The 19,242-nt window shown below is 41.0% G+C and overlaps 1 protein-coding gene across 3 annotated transcripts; it reads left to right on the forward strand.

The window, feature by feature from the left end:
• Positions 1-8,363: 8,363 nt before the first annotated feature.
• LOC131161836 (receptor-like kinase TMK3) lies at positions 8,364-12,678 on the forward strand. 3 transcript variants are annotated; one of them, XM_058117820.1, is made up of 3 exons: positions 8,364-8,645; positions 8,761-11,390; positions 11,969-12,678. In XM_058117820.1, exons 2-3 carry the CDS (start codon positions 9,008-9,010, stop codon positions 12,475-12,477), a joined length of 2,892 nt encoding a protein of 963 aa, XP_057973803.1. In that variant the 5' UTR covers positions 8,364-8,645; positions 8,761-9,007; the 3' UTR covers positions 12,478-12,678. The 3 variants fall into 3 exon arrangements, with proteins under 3 accessions (XP_057973803.1, XP_057973810.1, XP_057973818.1); XM_058117835.1 differs by having other exon boundaries at positions 8,426-9,381; positions 9,455-11,390; XM_058117827.1 differs by having other exon boundaries at positions 8,364-11,390.
• The last annotated feature ends 6,564 nt before the right edge of the window (positions 12,679-19,242 follow it).

The following is a 19,242-nucleotide window of genomic DNA, read 5'->3' on the forward strand; positions in this document are numbered from 1 at the left end:
TTTCAGAGAATTTTCCCTTAATTAAAGTGGCTAATCATGCTTAATTTTCTCAAATGAACTCTTATATATAGGCATGGGAGAAAATATGACTGTTGGGGACCTATTGGGTATTCTTAGGAAAATTTAATGATGTTTAAAGCATTTTAACCCTGTTTAAAAAATATTAACTACGGTAAAAAATCAGGGCAACCTGAGAGGTTTGGTCAACCAGAATAGGTTCGGTCGACCAAGTATCATATAATTCGGTCGACCAAGGGACTTTTGAACTAAGGTCTCGGTCGACTAGGAGAAGAAGATTTCTCAATTTTCTGAGGTTCAGTCGACCAGGCCATTTTGAACTACATGGTTCGGTCGACCAGACTGCTGGGATTTCTCCCAAGGACCCTCCGGTCGACTAGGTAGTTGGAGTACAAAAAGGGTCGATCGACCAGATGGTCAAACTTTTGACCCAAGGAGGTTTCGGTCGACTAGGGCCTTTTGAACTACCTGGTTCGGTCGACCAGGTGGTCAAATGTTGACCAAGAAGGGTTTCGGTCGACCAGGGATCTGTGAACAAACTGGTTCGGTTGACCAAATGGTCAAACTTTGACCCAGGGAGGTTTTGGTCGACCAGGGCCTTTTGAACTACCTTGACTGGTCGACCGAAAGTGCACCATGTGTGCATTTCGGTCTTATTTCGAACCATACACACCCTATTCAAGTGCCTAACAAACAAATGTGTAAATGTGTATGTCCTAGTGTCACTTGAAGTCCAATTTGAAGACACTGAAAAAGTCCAGTGTTGGTCGACCGAAGGGAAAACCCTAAGGTCTTTCTAAGGTCCATTCTCATTCATGATTTGTTTGAGCTTACGTAGTAAATCATGCATGTGATGTGTGTGAGCTTATTACAAACCAAATACCTACTTACTATTACAGACCAATATAAATATATTACAATGCTAAATTATAAATTGGTCTTCAAGCTTTTTTTACTTTGTGCACATCTTGATCTTATCACTCTTAGTTCCTACAAAAAACCTCAAACACTCATTAGATATAATAAGTATTTGTTATAATCAAAACCAGGCGTGACCAATAAGGTCAACATCACCCCTACTGTATGTACACATTTTTCAGGTCCTTTGAGTAATCAAAACTAGCGTCCTTGTGTCGAGAGCGTAGTGGCTGGTGTACTGCGGGTAGCCCTTGGGTAAGTGCTAGGACTTGTATTTTGTGGGTTGCCGTTTCGAGATATGTTGGGCACCCATTTGTACGTTATTTGATGGAACCTTGATTCTGTCCTTGTATAGACTCTAGTATGGTACTGTATGTATATAGAATAACCTTATTCCGTTGTGTGTATTCTGTTATGTTTGGATGTGTATAGGGTGCTTGGGAACCCCACGGGGTCGGACCCTCATCCATTGTCCTTTATCCTTGGGTGTTTTGTATGGTACATGGACTAGTTGGTTTACATTTTCACCCTTGGGTCCCATTTCCGGGTTCGGGGCGTGACAACTTGGTATTAGAGCTAACCAGGTTGTTAGGTCTTGTAGACTTGGTTAGGCTTACCTGTGAGTACATACTAGAGTATAGGATGTTGGATATGGGTAGAGTTGGTTGAGGGTTGTTTTGTTACTAGACCAAGATTTGTCGGCGGTATTCTGTATTTTTCCTGGGATGACGATTCCAGTAAAAGCAGGGTAGACCATTGCTGACTTTTGTGTCGATGTGGTAGGAGAGACCTAAACCTGGTAGGGAGTAGTTAACATGATTAGTTATAGATCATTGTGTTTACTATATGTGTTGTAGGGATACTTCATAGATTCCTATTGTGTTGCAGGATGGAGTGCAAGGGTAATGACGTGGGAAGTGGCTCCGAGGAGACAGCGAGTGATGAGTCTCCTTCTGTGCCTCGAGATTTGACGAGGCAGGTTTTGTGGGAGATCGGGCGTAGTGTGAGAAGACGAGAACACTCTCCTATTGCTGTGGGGTGCACCATTGAGAGGTTCACTTGCATGCATCCTCCGACGTTCTCTGGAGGACCTGACCCAACGATAGCAAAGGACTAGGTGGAGAAGACCAAGAGGATTCAAGAAGTCCTCCACTACACGGATAGGCAGCGAGTCCTCTATGCTACCTTCCAGCTATCTGGGGAGGCAGGTTGATGGTGGACTTCAGTGAATCTGTTGGAGAAGCAGAGGGGTGGTCCTGAGGAGATGTCGTGGAGTCTTTTCAAGGAGGTGTTCTTTGATAGATACTTCCCGGCTTCAGTGCATGATGCGAAGGCGAATGATTGTTCTGCTCTGACTCAGGGGAGTATGACGGTGTAGGGGTATGCGGCTTGGTACATAGAGTTGTCCTATTTTGTGCCGTGTTTGATCTCGAGCGAGTATGAGAAGACTTAGAGATTTGAGAAGGGCTTGAGGAAGGATATCCACAGACTAGTGGGTATGCTTCAGATCAACGAATTCCCAATTTTGGTAGATAAAGCCACGATTATTGAGACCGGTATGAAGAGGACAATACCTTATGGTTCTCTATCAGGATCTCATTAGGGATCATGGAAGAAGAGGAACAAGGGCTCGATTTACCGTCAGAATACCGAGTGCTAGAGTTCTTAGGGGAGCCAGACTAGTGATCGTTGTACTAGGTGCCTCAGACAGCATGAGGGTGAGTGCTGGTCTTTTGAGGGCAACTGCTATAATTGTGGTCGGCCAGGTCACATGGCACGTGCTTGCATCTAGTGTGAACAGAGGGGGCAATTAGATACCTCGGGGAACCGTTCAAACAAATACAGCTCCGGCCAGAGTATATTCTCTTACTCCAGTGGACGCTTGGCATACGGGAAACGTAGTGATAGGTACCTTATTATTGCTTTCAAATAAAGCTTCTGTTTTGTTTGATTTGGGTGCAACCCATTCTTTTATATCTGCGAGTTTTATGGGACGGTGTGGGGTTGAGACCCAAGTCATGAATGAGGTGTTATTGGTTACTACTCCAATTTCGACCATTCCTTCGGGGGAGGGCAATTTTGTGATTTATAGTGACATGTCTCTGAAGGGTCTGGGATGTGTGCTTAAGCAATAGGGTAAGGTAGTAGCGTATGCTTCTCAACAACTAAAAGAATATGAGAAGAATTACCCTATGCACGATTTGGAGTTAGCTGTTATTGTATATGCACTGAAGATCTGGCGACACTACTTATATGGTGTGCAATGCGAGTACTGACCACAAAAGTTTTAGGTATTTCTTCACGCAGAAGGAGTTGAATATGAGACAGAGATGGTGGCTTGAGTTGATTAAGGACTACGATTACATCATCAGTTATCACCCGAGGAGAGCTAATGTGGTGGCTGATGCGTTGAGTCAGAAGTCGGAACCTACGACTGTATCTGCAGTTATAGCTCAGTATCACATCAAACAGGATCTGGAGAGCTCAGGTATAAAGTTGGTGCGTGGTGATCATAAGGCTTTCCTTGCTAGTTTGGTGGTCCAGCAGACTTTGTTTGAGCATATAAAGGCTATGCAGGCTCGTGATGCGGAGTTGGAAGAGGTTATGGAAAAGGTGCAGCAGGGACTGGTTATAGAGTTTAACATCTCTGAGGGAGGTGTGCTGAGGTTTGGGACCAAGCTATGTGTTCTGAACAACGATGAGATCAGAAGGGCGATTCTAGAGGAAACTCATCGTTCATTATATACAGTACATCCTGATAGTACAAAGACGTATCATGACTTGCGCGAGACCTTCTGGTGGTTTGGTATGAAGAGGCAGATTGCTCAGTTCGTGGAGCAGTGTCTGATGTGTCAGCAGGTGAAAGTTGAACATCAGAGCCCAGCAGGGCCGTTGCAGCCATTGCCTATTTCGGTGTGGAAATGAGAGCATATTTCCAATGATTTTGTGACCGGATTGCCGCCAGCACTTCACGGGCAAAATGCTATCTGGGCGATTGTGGACAGATTGACGAAATCTGCTCATTTCATACCGATGAAGGTTGGCTATCCTTTGAGTAGGTTAGCTGATATGTATGTGCATGAGATTGTGCAAATGCACGGAGTACCGGTATCCATTGTATCAAATCGAGACCCGAGGTTTACTTCTCGATTCTGGACGAGTTTGCAGGAGGCACTGGGGACGAAGCTTACTTTTAGTACAACGTTCCACCCCCAGACTGATGGACAGTTGGAGAGGACAATACAGATCTTGGAAGATATGTTGCGAGCTTGTGTGTTAGATTTCGGTGGTAGCTGGATACAGTTTATGCCATTAGTAGAGTTCGCTTACAATAAAAGCTTCCAGGCTAGTATTGGGATGACACCATTCGAGGCTTTGTATGGTCGGAGGTGTCAATCTCCTTTATATTGTGATGAGGTTGGTGAACGTTAGGTGTTAGGACCTGAACTTGTGCAGCAGACGTCTAAGAAGGTGGGTTTGATCCGGGAGAGGATTAGATCAGCTCAGAGTCTGCAGAAGAGTTACGCAGATGTTCACCACCATGAGTTAGAGTTCGAGGTGGGGGGTAAGGTATTTCTCCGTATCGCTTCGATGAAAGGGGTGATGAGATTTAGGAGAAAGGGCAAGCTGAGCCCTAGGTATATCAGACCATTCGAGGTTCTTGAGCGAGTGGGCCCGGTAGCCTATAGGATTGCACTACCCCCAGCACTCTTGAGGGTCCACGATGTGTTTCACTTATCTATGTTGAGGAGGTACGTGTTGGATCCATCACATGTTATCAATTACGATGACTTGGAAATTGCGGATACTTTAGCATATAAGGAGATACCTGTTCAGGTTTTGGACGGTAAAGTTTAGAAGCTTCGTACCAAAGATATACCGTTAGTGAAGGTATTGTGGCGAAACCACGAGGTTGAGGAGGCTTCTTGGGAATGGGAAACGGAAATACGCCGAAAGTACCGACAGTTGTTTTGAGCACTTGTATGTTATCTTGCTTTGGGTTGAGATAGGTGGTTAGTCATTGAGAATGTGTATGTATTGTGAACTCCTGGGACAGTTATGTTGTAACCACGATATTCCTCTACCATAAGTGAGGGTATGTATGTATGTGTGTGATGGGACTATGCTGTAGTAGTCGCCAGTTTTCTCTAGAGTCAAGTGTATGTATTCAGTTGTATGTATGAGTTGTGAATGAGGGATGGCAAATTTCGAGGAGGAGAAGCTGAGAGATTTTGGGACCAGGATTCGTTGATGAATCCATTGTCTCTTCGACGAGCTGTCTATATGACCTTATCGACGAGGACACCATTTCGTCGATGAGGACGGCCGAGTCAAGGGGCAGTAAATATCTGTTCGCATTACTTCTCAGCTAAGAAAACTCAATTTCTCTCTCTATCTCTTTAGAAACTCTTCCAACTCTCCATCTCTTTAGATTTCTTCACTGTTTGTCGTTAGAATCGTGAATCTGAAGTTACCACGAGGATCGTGTAAGGATTCTCTACAAATTCTACAAATCGAATTTTCGGTTCGGCCATTTTTGGGTTTTGGCGTAAAATCAAGGTAAGACCCGGTTTTCAATTCTAATCCGGTAGTTTTGTAGAGAACAGTATTGTGAGTATATTCTGTACTGTTGATTATAGGTTTTGGAACTCAGTTCGCTGTTTAGGGGCCTTAGAGTTCGGGATTTGCTATTTGGGGAAAAGGTAAGTGGAATTATATTTATATCGGTTATTTTTGAAATCAAACTCGGTGGAACTGTGGTCCATGGCCCTGTGTGTGTTTTGGCTACTCATTTGGTTGGATCTAACTGGGGAAAATTATGAGTTTTTCATGATTACAGTTTTGGGAAAAAAAGGGGTGACGGGCTGTATCCCTGGTTTTGTTGAAAACCGAATGTATATGTTGATTTATATTGTGTTATAGGGATGGTCGTGCCTTGACTTTTTAAAACTATATGTGTTTGGAAAATCATGATTTTAGATTATCAAATGGGCGTGGTTTGTTTGGTTATATGAGCATGCATGCATATGTGATTGGTTGAAATGCTAGTAGGAACGCGATTGCGAATTTGTTCCAGGTACGGAGAGTGTTCGACTTTATATTCGAGGGTGTATGAAATCACTGACCATAGGTTGACAGAGTGTTCGACTCTATATTCGAGGGCGTGAGCCTATCTCGGCTGATCACCGAAAGGTATGGATCCACCAGTTTAGTGTCGGTATGATGCCATGGGAATCGGGGACTGGCCATGTGTTCGCGGGTTGGCTAAGGGCCAATGCTGTATGTCGTAGACCGGCTTCAGGGCGAAGGGTGTGACGACACCGGGATTGCTGATCATGTGTGTGTGTGCGTGTATGCACTGTTGTGAAATTAGTGCTAGAACTGCATTTAATTGCATGTATGTTGTATTATGATAACACTCAAATGCCACACACCAATATAACATGCATTTTTTTTTTTACTGAGAGGTGTCTCACCCCTACTATACGTGCATATTTTTCAAGTCCTTTGAGTAACCGGAACTAGCATCCTTGTGTCGGGAGCGTAGTGGCTGGTGTACTGCGGGTAGCGCTTGGGTAAGTGTTAGGATTTGTATTTCGTGGGTTGCCATTTTGAGATATGTTGGGCGCCCGTTTGTATGTTATTTGATGGAACCTTGACTCTGTCCTTGTATAGACTCTGATATAGTACTGTATGTATATAGAATGATCTTATTCCGTTGCGTGTATTTTGTTATGTTTGGATGTGTATAAAGGTGCTTGGGAACCCCACGGGGTTGGACCCTCATCCATTGTTCTGTATCTTTGGGTGTTTTGTATGGTACAGGGATTGGTTGGTTTACATTTTCACCCCTAGGTCCCATTTTCGGGTTCAGGGGCGTGACACTCATAGTTTAATTATTTTACATATACACGTATACATTGAATGTGATATAATTTGTGGTGAATCGACGAAATATTTAAATTAGCCAAAAAATTTTTAAAACCCAATTCACCCCCTTCATGGGATCACACAAATTCCAACACCAAATAGTAAAAAATTTTAATTATTTAATTTTTTAAGAAAAATATTTTTATTATCTAATAAAAAATTAAAATATGAATTTTAGAAAAAAAAGCTCAAAATTCATATTTAATTATTATAAGATCAAAATAAATCTTTACATTTGTCTACTTAATTCATATAACCACGGTATAAAAGAGTCATTGCTCTTTATTTTAATGTAACTTGTTGATATGATTTTTCACCCTTATTTCACATACCAAACGCACTACATTTAAGAAATCAAAATGATATGGCTGTTTGTCACATTTCTTTATTTAATTTACTTAATCTGAGTGATGAAAGTAATTTTTTAAATATGAAGGTAAAGACTATTTACATTATGCTTTTTATAGACCTTTAGCAGATTGGGACAAGTGGATCATAGTTTCTTTCATATAGAAAATAGGGGCAAAATAGTAACCTCCCATGAGGTTTTGTAAAAAAAAAAATGCTGATTTCTTTTAAGATTTTAAGAATTTTAAAGATGTTTCTCAAGATTTTAAGAATTTAGAGATCTCACTTGAAGTTTGCTAAAAAAAAAATAATAATAATTTTTTCCTTTTATTTTGCAAGAAGACAAATTTTTTAAGTAATGTTTGTATCTTTTTGACAAATTTTATTAGATTACTAGATAAACACACGTTAAATTTTTAAATACCACAAAATAAATGTAGGCAATGAGATTAGAACCCAAGAGTTTAAGCTATAAGCTCTGGTCACAATGCATTTCAAGAGAAATATTTGACATTTTAAAAATCTTAAAGGAAGTTGATTGAATTTTCGAAATCTCAAACCAGGGTTATTATTTTTTTTTTGTCAAACCTCAAGGGAAATCCGTATCTGTTTTCCTAAAAAATATTTGTAAAAAGATACTTTTATGTGTAACACTAAATAAAATAAAATAGAATAAAAAACTTCAAGTTTGGTTAGTGAAAAACCTGTTTGCCATAATATTAATGAAATATGATGGGAATATAATAAAAATTATATAAGAATATAAAATTTCAAACAGGACTGTAAATGTATTGCAAAATCAAACTGACAATATGCAAGAAATAAATACTTGCTGATATTTAGAAATAGCCTTTTCTTATAAATTCATAAAAATAAAATTATATTGTTTAATTTATTGTAATAATACTTTTCTTATAAATTATCAAAATCTAGTATTAAAAATATATGATATTTTCTCCATGTGTGCATATGTTTTTTTTTTTAATTTTAAATATATTTAAAATGAATCTTTCTCTTGTCTAATATGAATAAATATAGAATTAATTTGTTACATATTTAATATTTAAAATATATATATAAAAAGAAAAAAAACAAAGATGTAGAGTGAAGATGACTTATATAACTTTTCAATTAATCGTTTTGTCAGCTCCAAAACAAAAAAGAAAAAACTCCATAATTGAAATTAGAGCCATGTTGTTTTAATGTGATTATATTGGTTGTGGACTTGCCTCTTAAAACAGAAGCAGAGACAAAGAGGAAGAGCTACGTAGGCTGTGTATTTGTTGCAAAAACTTGTACATTGTGCTACAAATGTTATACACAAACTTTTCCATGGAAATTATGTTAATAGATTAATGGCGGGGAGATAGCGAACCCAACAGAGCTATCTGGAAGATGAAAGAAGTATAAGTTGCAGTGATGGAAAAATGGTATGAACCACACACGGACTCTTCTCTGAAACCATTTTATCTGAACTGCCATTCTTCTATCTCTGTACGTTTAAACGTTTCTCACCAAAGATCCGCCACTTGCGGTCAATTCCAGGTCCTGAAGCTTGAAGATTATACATATAATTTTCTGTCTCTCATCCACATGCCAGTATCATTACAGTGAACAACTCTGCATTGTTTTTTCTCTACTCTCATCACTTCCCCAGTGGTTCTTGTGATCTGAATCTCATGTTTCTACACTATTATGTGGAAAAATTGAAATGGGTGTTTCAGGAAGTAGCCATTAGTGGCCAAATAAAGCCTCTTTCGTAGTATCTGGGTCTCAATGGCTTTGATGTAGTATGGCGGAGTTGGAGAGATCTGTCATGGGAGCTGTTCGAACAAAGCTTGTTCTCGTACTGTTTACGCATATTATTACGGTGGTTTTCTGTGAAACGGACCCTAATGACCTTGAGATTTTGAACGAGTTCAGAAATGGATTAGAGAATCCGGAGATCTTGGAATGGCCTGAGGGCGATGACCCATGTGGTCCTCCAGCTTGGAAGCATATCGTCTGTAATGGGAAGAAGGTTTCTCAGATTCAGGTTCAGCGTTTGGGCTTGAAGGGTCCTTTGCCGAAGAACTTAAACAAGCTGTCGATGCTCGAAAGTTTGGGGTTTCAGAGGAATCAATTCAGCGGGACGCTACCGTCTTTGAGCGGGTTATCGGAATTACGGTACGCCTATTTGGATTTCAATCAATTCGATACTATACCATCCGATTTCTTCACTGGGCTCGTCAATTTACAGGTTTTGGCTCTGGATTACAACAATTTGAATGCAAGTACTGGATGGTCACTCCCTATTGAGTTCAGAGATTCACTCCAGTTAAGAAATCTGTCTTTGATGAACTGTAGTTTGGTGGGTCCTTTGCCGGACTTTTTAGGGAAAATGTCGTCCCTTTCAGTCTTGAAACTGCCTTTGAATAGGCTTTCCGGGGAAATACCGGCGAGTTTCCGCGACTCTGTTCTGCAGATTCTCTGGTTGAATGACCAGAGTAGCCATGGTATGAGCGGCCCAATTGATGTGGTTGCATCAATGGTGTCCCTTACAAGTCTTTGGCTTCACGGGAACAGTTTCAGTGGGACGATTCCAGTAAATATTGGAGCTTTAACTTCTTTAAAGGATCTCAATCTCAATGGCAACCAATTGGTTGGCTTAATTCCTGATAGCTTGGCAAATATGAAATTGGACAGTTTAGATTTGAACAATAACCACTTAATGGGTCCAATCCCAAGGTTCAAAGCTGCTAACTTCTCTTGTAAATCAAATTCATTTTGTCAGTCCATGCCGGGGATTCCTTGTTCACCGGATGTCATGGCACTCTTAGACTTCCTTCGCCTGTTGAACTACCCATCAAGGCTTGTTTCTTTGTGGTCTGGTAATGAGCCGTGCCAAGGGCCATGGTTGGGATTGGATTGCAATCCCAATCAAAATGTCTCCAGTATTACTTTAGCTAAGTTTGCGCTTAGCGGCACCTTGAGTCCTGCAATAGCAGACTTGAGTTCTTTGGTCGGAGTTAGACTTGGGAATAATAACATAACAGGTCCGATTCCTGCGAACTGGACTAGGTTGAAATCTTTGACATTGTTGGATTTGAGTCAGAATGACATTTCCCCTCCATTGCCAGAATTTAGTAGCACTGTGAAACTTGTCATGGATGGGAATCCGCTGCTTAAGGATAACCGGTCTGAGACATCCCCTTCACCACCGAAAAGCCCGTCATCTGGGGCTTCACAATCCCCATCCAGAAACCCATCTTCCCCCACAACAGGCTCTGGGTCTAGCCAAAATAATTCCTTGAATGGACAAATTGAACCAAAAGGTTCCAAAAGCCATTTAGTTGTAATTGTAGCCCCCCTAGCAAGTGTTGCTGCCATTATGTTTCTGGCTGTTCCTTTATCTATCTATTACTGTAAAAAAAGGAAAGACACCCATCAGACTCCAACTTCTCTTGTGATTCACCCAAGGGATCCATCCGATTCAGAAAATACTGTCAAGATAGCAGTCGCAAATGACAATGGAAATGTTTCTTCGCTAATAGGAAGTAGTTCTTGGAGCAGAAACAGTAGTGGTATGGGTGAGTCCCATGTCATTGAGGCTGGAAATTTGATCATATCAGTACAAGTTCTTCGGAACGTGACAAGAAATTTTTCCCCCGAAAATGAACTTGGTCGTGGTGGCTTTGGAGTAGTTTATAAGGGAGAACTGGATGATGGTACAAAAATAGCAGTGAAGAGAATGGAAGCTGGGGTCATTAGCAACAAAGCCTTGGATGAGTTTCAAGCTGAAATTGCTGTTCTTTCAAAAGTGCGGCACCGTCATTTAGTATCTCTTTTGGGATATTCCATTGAAGGGTATGAGAGAATTTTGGTTTATGAATATATGCCCAAAGGGGCTCTCAGCAAACATCTTTTCCATTGGAAGAGCTTGAAGTTGGAGCCCCTTTCCTGGAAGAGAAGGCTAAATATTGCCTTGGACGTGGCTAGAGGGATGGAGTATCTTCATAGTATGGCTCATCAGAGCTTTATACACAGAGACCTTAAGCCTTCAAACATCTTGCTTGGTGATGATTATAGAGCGAAAGTTTCGGACTTCGGACTGGTGAAACTTGCTCCAGATGGGGAAAAATCTGTGATGACCAGGCTTGCTGGAACTTTTGGGTATTTAGCACCAGAGTATGCTGGTATTTTTTCTAATTTCTAGTTCATTTCACTATACTACATTGATACTTTGATGCAAACTAGGATTTTAACTGTCTCAAAAGCTTAAAACACTAATTATTCCATAACACTAACTTTTTGTGAAAAAATGGAATGCATATTTCTTATCTGTGTTGTCAACAATTAAATTGCTTTCTGGAGAAACATCGTGGTTCAGTCATTTGGTAAGATGTAAACAAAACATATCTGATTCAGTCTCAATGTAGGTTTTGTCATTTAATTTTCATTTTCATTTTTCAGTTCTAGCTTTCCAAGCTTTAACCATTTCTTGAAACTTCTAGTTAAAAAAATTTTTGGAAGAGGTTTGAAATTTCTGGGATTGGATAAAAAAAAAATTAATGCAGACAAAGATTATAGTTGTTGATTAGTGGTGCCTATGAGCAGTTACACAGCCCATTAAATGCTAGTAGATTATCTGAACTCTGAAACATCCAAGTTGGGTTCTTCAGTCTGGAAATGCTAGTATCACATGCTTTGTGCCATATTATTTCCCCTTCGACTGTCAAGTACAACTAACTCTAGCTTCTTATGGTTGATATAGTGACGGGAAAAATCACAACCAAAGCTGATGTCTTCAGCTTTGGTGTTGTCTTAATGGAGCTATTGACTGGATTGATGGCACTTGATGAGGACAGGCCTGAGGAAAGCCAATACTTAGCCGCATGGTTTTGGAACATAAAATCAAGCAAGGAAAAATTAAGGGCTGCTATTGACTCAGTCCTTGATGTAAAAGAAGAAACTTTGGAGAGCATTTCCATCATTGCTGAACTAGCTGGACACTGCACTGCAAGAGAGCCCAGCCAACGGCCTGATATGGGCCATGCTGTGAATGTACTGGCCCCTCTTGTTGAAAAATGGAAACCATTGCATGATGACCCTGAGGAGTATTCTGGCATTGATTACAGCCTTCCTCTTAACCAGATGGTGAAGGGATGGCAGGAAGCAGAAGGAAAAGACTTAAGTTATTTGGACCTGGAGGACAGCAAAAGTAGTATTCCGGCTAGACCTACTGGATTTGCCGAGTCCTTCACTTCTGCAGATGGTCGATGAAGACATACTTCACTGCTTTTCATTTCAAATTCCACTCATTTGGTAGGTTAAAACTTGTATATACATAGTATGTTGTGTATCTAATGTTGTTTGATAATATACTGTCTATATGATCTAATGCTGTTGTTGGTTATGTTCATGGATGTAGTTGGAAAATTCAGATATTTAAATAGATATCATGTGCAGAGGTTTGAATTCTAAGCTGTATGAGATTTTTACCTGTTATTGGTGATCAATGTAGATACTACGCAGTCATGAATAGGAACTAGTTTTGCTTGTTTTCTTGATTAACGTCTGTTTCTGTAACTTTCCTATCAGTTGATTTACAAAGATGCTGATATGTTCGTTCAACTCGACAATCTTCTGCAATGCAGAACCCTGTCTTGCCTAGACATCAAGATTTCTTAATCTCTTTGATGAACACTCAACATTAAATTGACTCAATGCATGCATATTACTAGGTGCATGGACATCTGATGTTCACAGTTCAAATGCTGCATTAATATTTTAACTGATCCCATCCATTGCCCCAACTCTGGCTGATGAAGGTGGATTCCGTCTCCCTTCTTGCTTTCTTACTGCATTTCCCCCCTTCATAGATCATCGAACCGGAACTACAGTGGGAAATCGCACAGCCATGAGTTAAAACACACTCCGTTAAACAGCTAGCATGTACCCAATGATCTGGCTAGCACTGTTTTTCTTCTTTTGTTTTCTTTATTATTATTTTGTGTTTGGAAGAGGGGAGGAAGAGAAATTATTATATATATATATATATATATATATATATATAACTAAATAAACACTTCTTTGTCTAAAAGTTGAAATCATATTAGATCCAATATAGGAGTTCATGGACATAGGCCTATAGGACTTGCAAAACACATACGTTACATATGTGCATACACGCCGTGTCTATGATGAGTGATCGATTTATCAATGATAAAATTATATAAGATGTGGTTTGTTACAGTTACCTATGATATCACGTGTACAGTGAGTGATCTAGATAATTATCAATCGTAAAAATGTTTATCATTGTTCGAGTGGATACAGACGCGTCTATAGGATACAGATGTAGAGAGTGATACCCAATCCTGTCCTCAAGTAATCATCAATAGCTAAAGCTAGAAGTGGCGGGGCCCGGTGGCAACTGCAGTTAAACACAACATGTGGTCTTGGTCCATGACACTTGTGTTGCACGAATCTTAGGACCATCATTATTGTGTGTGTGTGTGTGTGAGAGAGAAAGAGAGAGAGGGGAAGACCAGGTGCGGCGGCAGATAGAAAATGAAAATGTAAGATTGTGTGTTGCAAATTTTCAACTCCTAGAATAGAAAGGAACTCACGCAGGTCACAAACAGTGAAGATTGAAGACAGAACCGGTATAATACCAGAAAGGTCTCTCGCCCATTATCACCAGTAAACAGAGGAGTAAGACTAGCTAGCTAGCTAGCTATGATTGAATTATTGAAGGCTTGACTTGTAGCTAGCTTTAGCGTGGGGCGGGGGTGATATACACATCATTCTCTGTCGTATGAGTTCGCGGGGCGGTGCGGTAATTGAGGACGTCCCCGCAGCGACAAAGAAAAGAAAGACTGATTGAGGTAGCTAGTAGCCAAGTGGGCCACTTAATCATTCTCACAATTAACATGCACCACAGAACATGGTCATGCCAATGGGCGGGGGCTGGGCCTGCAAGTCGCAATCAAATCCTACCCTGCTCTCCCAATTGGGAACCACAAAAGCAGCCCAGTTGCTCTCCTAGATTTGGCTATTGCTTTTCTGCCTGCCTCACACGAGTTTTTTCATGTTTCATCTTTAATTGAAAATAATATATTAAATAATACGATATTTGGAAAAATATTTTCCAATATAACGCTTACGTAATTTCGTTCCTTGGTTCAGTTAAACAAACTCGCTGGACCAAGTAACGAGATTTGCTTATTACACGTTACTCAATTGATTAAGCTACCATTTAAATCTCGCTGCTTGGTCCAATGAGATTTGTTTAAATCTCGTTGGACCAAGCAGCGAGATATACTGTGCATTCATATTTTTTTATTAATAATTCAAAGTATGTTATTTTTAAAAATCTTTTTAATTACAATTTGTAACATGGATTGTTTCAATTATGTGTTTTCCTTATTTATTTATTTATTTATTATTATAATAATAAATTAAAATTTTGAAGCAAAGAATAATTTATTAATTTAAATTTTCACATAGTATAAATTAAAAGTTTTAATTGCTCAAAATTAATGGGGGAAATCACCTACAAATTCATTGCTCGACCAAATCCATTGACGCCGGCCATATATTAACCGGAGTTATCCACGCCCGCGCTAGAATGATCAGAGTGATCCACACCAAGCGCTATAAATGACAGATCTACCAAGGTCAAACCTGACTAATATAAAAGGGGTACTGCGGAGATGCTAAGGTATCTCATTCTAACCTAATTGTACTGTTGCTTACAACCTTTCTTAAAGCACTCCCTTACTTAGGCATTGGAGAGATTCTCTTGGAGTATACCCCGAGTCCTTCAAGCCGCGTTTGTTTTTGTCCTTTTCAGGTGATCGGGATCAAAAAGCTCGCCGGAGGTAAGATCAACATTTTTGGTAGCAACAATTGACACCGTTTATGGGAACGCTTTTAAGAGGTTTTAAATTTTCGATTCTCGATCCCTACATCATGACAACAACCACCAATTCCAGGTCCGACCTTGTTGCGGATGATCAAACACCCCAGTTCGTTCATTCTACACCCGGAGATCGTTCGGGAGTAACAAGGGAGGAATTCCTCATCTTCCAAAGGAGAATGGAAGCGTCCTAGAAGAAGATGGAGGACATGTTTAACATGCTCTTACAGAAAATGAGTCATGGAGAACTTGCCCTCCCAGCCAGCAGCTGGTTGATCCTGACTCACATGAGAAAGTAGAAGACCCAAAGGAGAGTAATGGAAAAACCAACCCCACAAAGAAGGTGGAGGACGCGAACAGAGGGGGAGTCAATGAACAACGATCGAATGAACTAGAAGAGAAGATCAAGAAGATTGACCAAATAGAAAATATGATGAAGGAGGCTTGTTCGAACTTGTCCTACAGGGAGACCTCGTTGAAGTCTTCAGATCCACCCTTCATCAAAGAAGTGAGGGAGGGCAACGTTGCCAAGTAATTTCAAAATGCCTACCTTAGAAAGGTATGAAGGCTCGACTGACCCGATTGATCACTTGGATACCTTTAAGGTGTTAATGCAACTACAAGGTGGATCAGATGCTATCATGTGTCGTGCATTTTACACCACCCTTAAAGGGAATGTCAGGGCATGGTACCGAATCCTAAAACCTGGATCCATCAAATCCTTCTTTGAGATGGAACAACAATTTGTCAGACACTTCATCAACTGCCATAGGATGGTAAAGACCTCAACTCATCTGTTGAACCTGGTCCAAGGAGAAAGGGAAACGTTGAAAAAATTCATATATCGCTTTGTCAATGCTACCTTAGAGATTCACAACTTAGATCATGGGGTAGTATTGGTAGCCCTAATCGCGACCCTCCAACCTGGGGACTTCTTGTACTCTTCGGGGAAAATGCCTCCAATCGACATGGGGGAACTAATGGCACAAGTACATAAGTATATCAGTCTGAAAGAAGTAATGGACACAAGGAGAGATTGAGTTGATTTGAAAAGAAAGAGCTCGAGGGATACGGGGGAGGCTTCTAAAACAAGGAAGAAGCAAGAGAGTAGTAAACGGTAAAGCAGCCCTAGGGGGTTAGGACATACAAGTAAGTTTTAGTCCTACACTCCCCTAAACGTCTTGCGAAATAATGTATCAAGGGGCTTTGACCCAATTTAGCATGCCCAAAAAGAAGATTGTTTCATAAAATTGCACCTTTGTCAGTCTTTTTTTTTTTTCGAATATTTTGTGTGCCTCTATTAAATTATCAAACTTTGCGTACATATCTATAAGTGCATTATCTATCACGCTACTTGATTTCAGTACAAAAGATGAGCACAACTCATTAGGTAAAATAAAATCGGCCCAATTAACAAGCAACGTCCGTGAGGCCAGAAGACTACCCAATAAATGAGCATAGCTCATTAGGCAAAATCAGCCCAACTGACGAGCAACGCTCGTGAGACCAGAAGACTGCCCTACAAATGAGCACAACTCATTAGGCAAAATCGGTCCAACTGATGAGCAACGCACGCGAGGCTAGAAGACTGTCCAACAAATAAGCACAACTCATTAGGCAAAATCAGCCCAATTGACGAGTAACGCTCGTGAGGCCAGAAGACTGCCCAACAAATGAACACAACTTATTAGGCAAAATCGGGCTAACTGAAGAGCAACGCTCGTGAGGCTTGAAGACTACCCAACAAATGAGCATATCTTATCAGGCAAAATCGGCCCATTTTACGAGCAACACCCGTGAGGCCAAAAGAGCTGTTCGACAAGAATGTCTCACTAAGGGCAGCTTAACAAAAATGCCACTAGAAGAGCAGCTCGATAGCTCGGCAAGAATGCCCATGTAGAGCAGCTCGGCAAGAATGCCCATGAAGAGCGGCTCAACAAGAATACACATGAAGAGTGACTTAGCAAGAATGCCCATATAGAGCAACTCGGCAAGAATGTCCATGTAGAACAGCTTAGCAAGAATGCCAATGTAGAGTAGCTTGACAAGAATGCCCATGAAGAGCAGTTCGGCAAGAATGCCCATGTAATGCAGCTCGGCAAGAATGTCCATGAAGAGCGGCTCGGTAAGAATGCGCATGAAGAGCGGTTCGGTAAGAATGCTTATGTAGAGCATCTCGGCAAGAATGCCCATGTAGAGCAGCTCGGCAAGAATACTAATGTAGAGCAGCTTAGCTCGGCAAGAATGCCCATATAAAGCAATTCGGCAAGAATGCCCATAAAGAGTGGCTCAGTAAGAATATGCATGAAGAGCGGCTTGGTAAGAATGCTCATGTAGAGCAGTTCGGTAAGAATGCCCATGAAGAGTGACTTAGCAAGAATATGCATGAAGAGCGGCTTGACAAGAATGCCCATGTAGAGCAGTTTGGCAAGAATGCCCATGTAGAGCAGCTCGGCAAGAATACGCATGAAGAGTGGCTTGGCAAGAATGCCCATGTAAAGCAGCTCGGAAAAAATGTCCATGAAGAGCGGCTCGACAAGAATGCGCATGAAGAGCAGTTTGGCAAGAATGCTCATGTAAAGCATCTCGCAAGAATGTCCATGTAGAGTAGCTCGGTAAGAATGCCAATGTAGAGTAGCTCGGTAAGAATGCCTGTGAAGAGCTGCTCGGCAAGAATGCCCACGTAGAGTAACTCGGCAAAAATGCCCACGAAGAGCAGTTCGGTAAGAATGCTCACGAAGAGCAACTCGGCAAGTCGGCAGAAATTCCAAATGAAGAGGAACTCAGTAAGAATGCCCATGAAAAGCAGCTCGATAGCTCGTCAAAAATGCCTATAAGGAGCAGCTCGGCAGTTCGACAAGAATGCCCATGAAGAGTGGCTCAGCAAGAATGCCCATGTAGAGTAGTTCGGCAAGAATGCTCATATAAAGCAGCTCAACAAGAATGCCCATGTAGAGCAACTCGGAAAGAATGCCAATGTAGAGCAGCTCGACAAGAATGCACATGAAGAGCAGTTCGGCAAGAATGCCCACGAAAAGCAATTTGGCAAGAATGCCCACGAATAATAGCTCGACAAGAATCATCATGAAGAGTAGCTCGGCAGCTCGACAAGAATTCCAAATGAAGTGCAGCTCGGAAGCTCGGCAAGAATCACTATGAAGAGCAACTCGGTAGCTCGGCAAGAATACCCTATGAAGAGCAGCTCGGAGGCTTGGCACGAATGCCCCACGATGAGCTGCTCGGCACAAATGCCTTATGGAGACCTGCTCGGCACAAAATGCTCGACGAAGACCTGCTCGACATCATGGACTAAGCCTAAGTAAAGAATATCCTGTTAAGAAACCACGCATTGGTTCATCACCCGGATTAAACATAACTAAGCTCCACAAAAGCCCAACAGGAACAACTTTTGAACTTTGGGAATATGCTTCAGAACTTTGAAGCTAAGGGGGGGAACTGATATACCCTAAATATATCACATACCCTAAAGAGAAGGCATGTGCCTAGTATTAATGGGGGAAATCACCTACAAAGTCAATCGCTCGACCAGAGCCATTGACGTCGGCCATATATTGACCGGAGTGATCCACGCCCGCGCTATAATGATCAGAATGATCCACGTTAAGCGCTATAAATGACAGATCTACTAGGGTCATACCTGACCAATATAAAAAGGGTACTATGGAGAGGCTAAGGTATCTCATTCTAACCCAATTTCACTATTGCTTACAATCTCTCTTAAAGCACTCCCTTACTTAAGCATTAGAGAGATCCCCCAGAGTACACCTTAGGCCCTCCAAGCCACATTTGTTTTTGTCCTTTTCAGGTGATCGGAATCGAAAAGCTCGCCAGAGGTCAGGTCGACATTTTTGGCAGCAACAATTTTCTCTTTGGCTTGTACGGTTCATTAACTATCTTGCAGATATTAGAGAAGTTGCAGCATTGTACAAAGATAATCTTTTGGCCCAACTAGCATGTTGAAACACCACAAAAAAATTCCTTTTGTTGCTTGAATCATTTGCCTAAATAGAAACAAAAATATGACTTTTAATACTTGATAATATCAATATCCATATCCTTTGGATCCAAAGTATTAATGTTGTCAAGTATTAAAAGGATGACTT

This window comes from Malania oleifera, chromosome 1 (assembly GCF_029873635.1).
Source record: "Malania oleifera isolate guangnan ecotype guangnan chromosome 1, ASM2987363v1, whole genome shotgun sequence".
NCBI lineage: Eukaryota > Viridiplantae > Streptophyta > Magnoliopsida > Santalales > Ximeniaceae > Malania > Malania oleifera.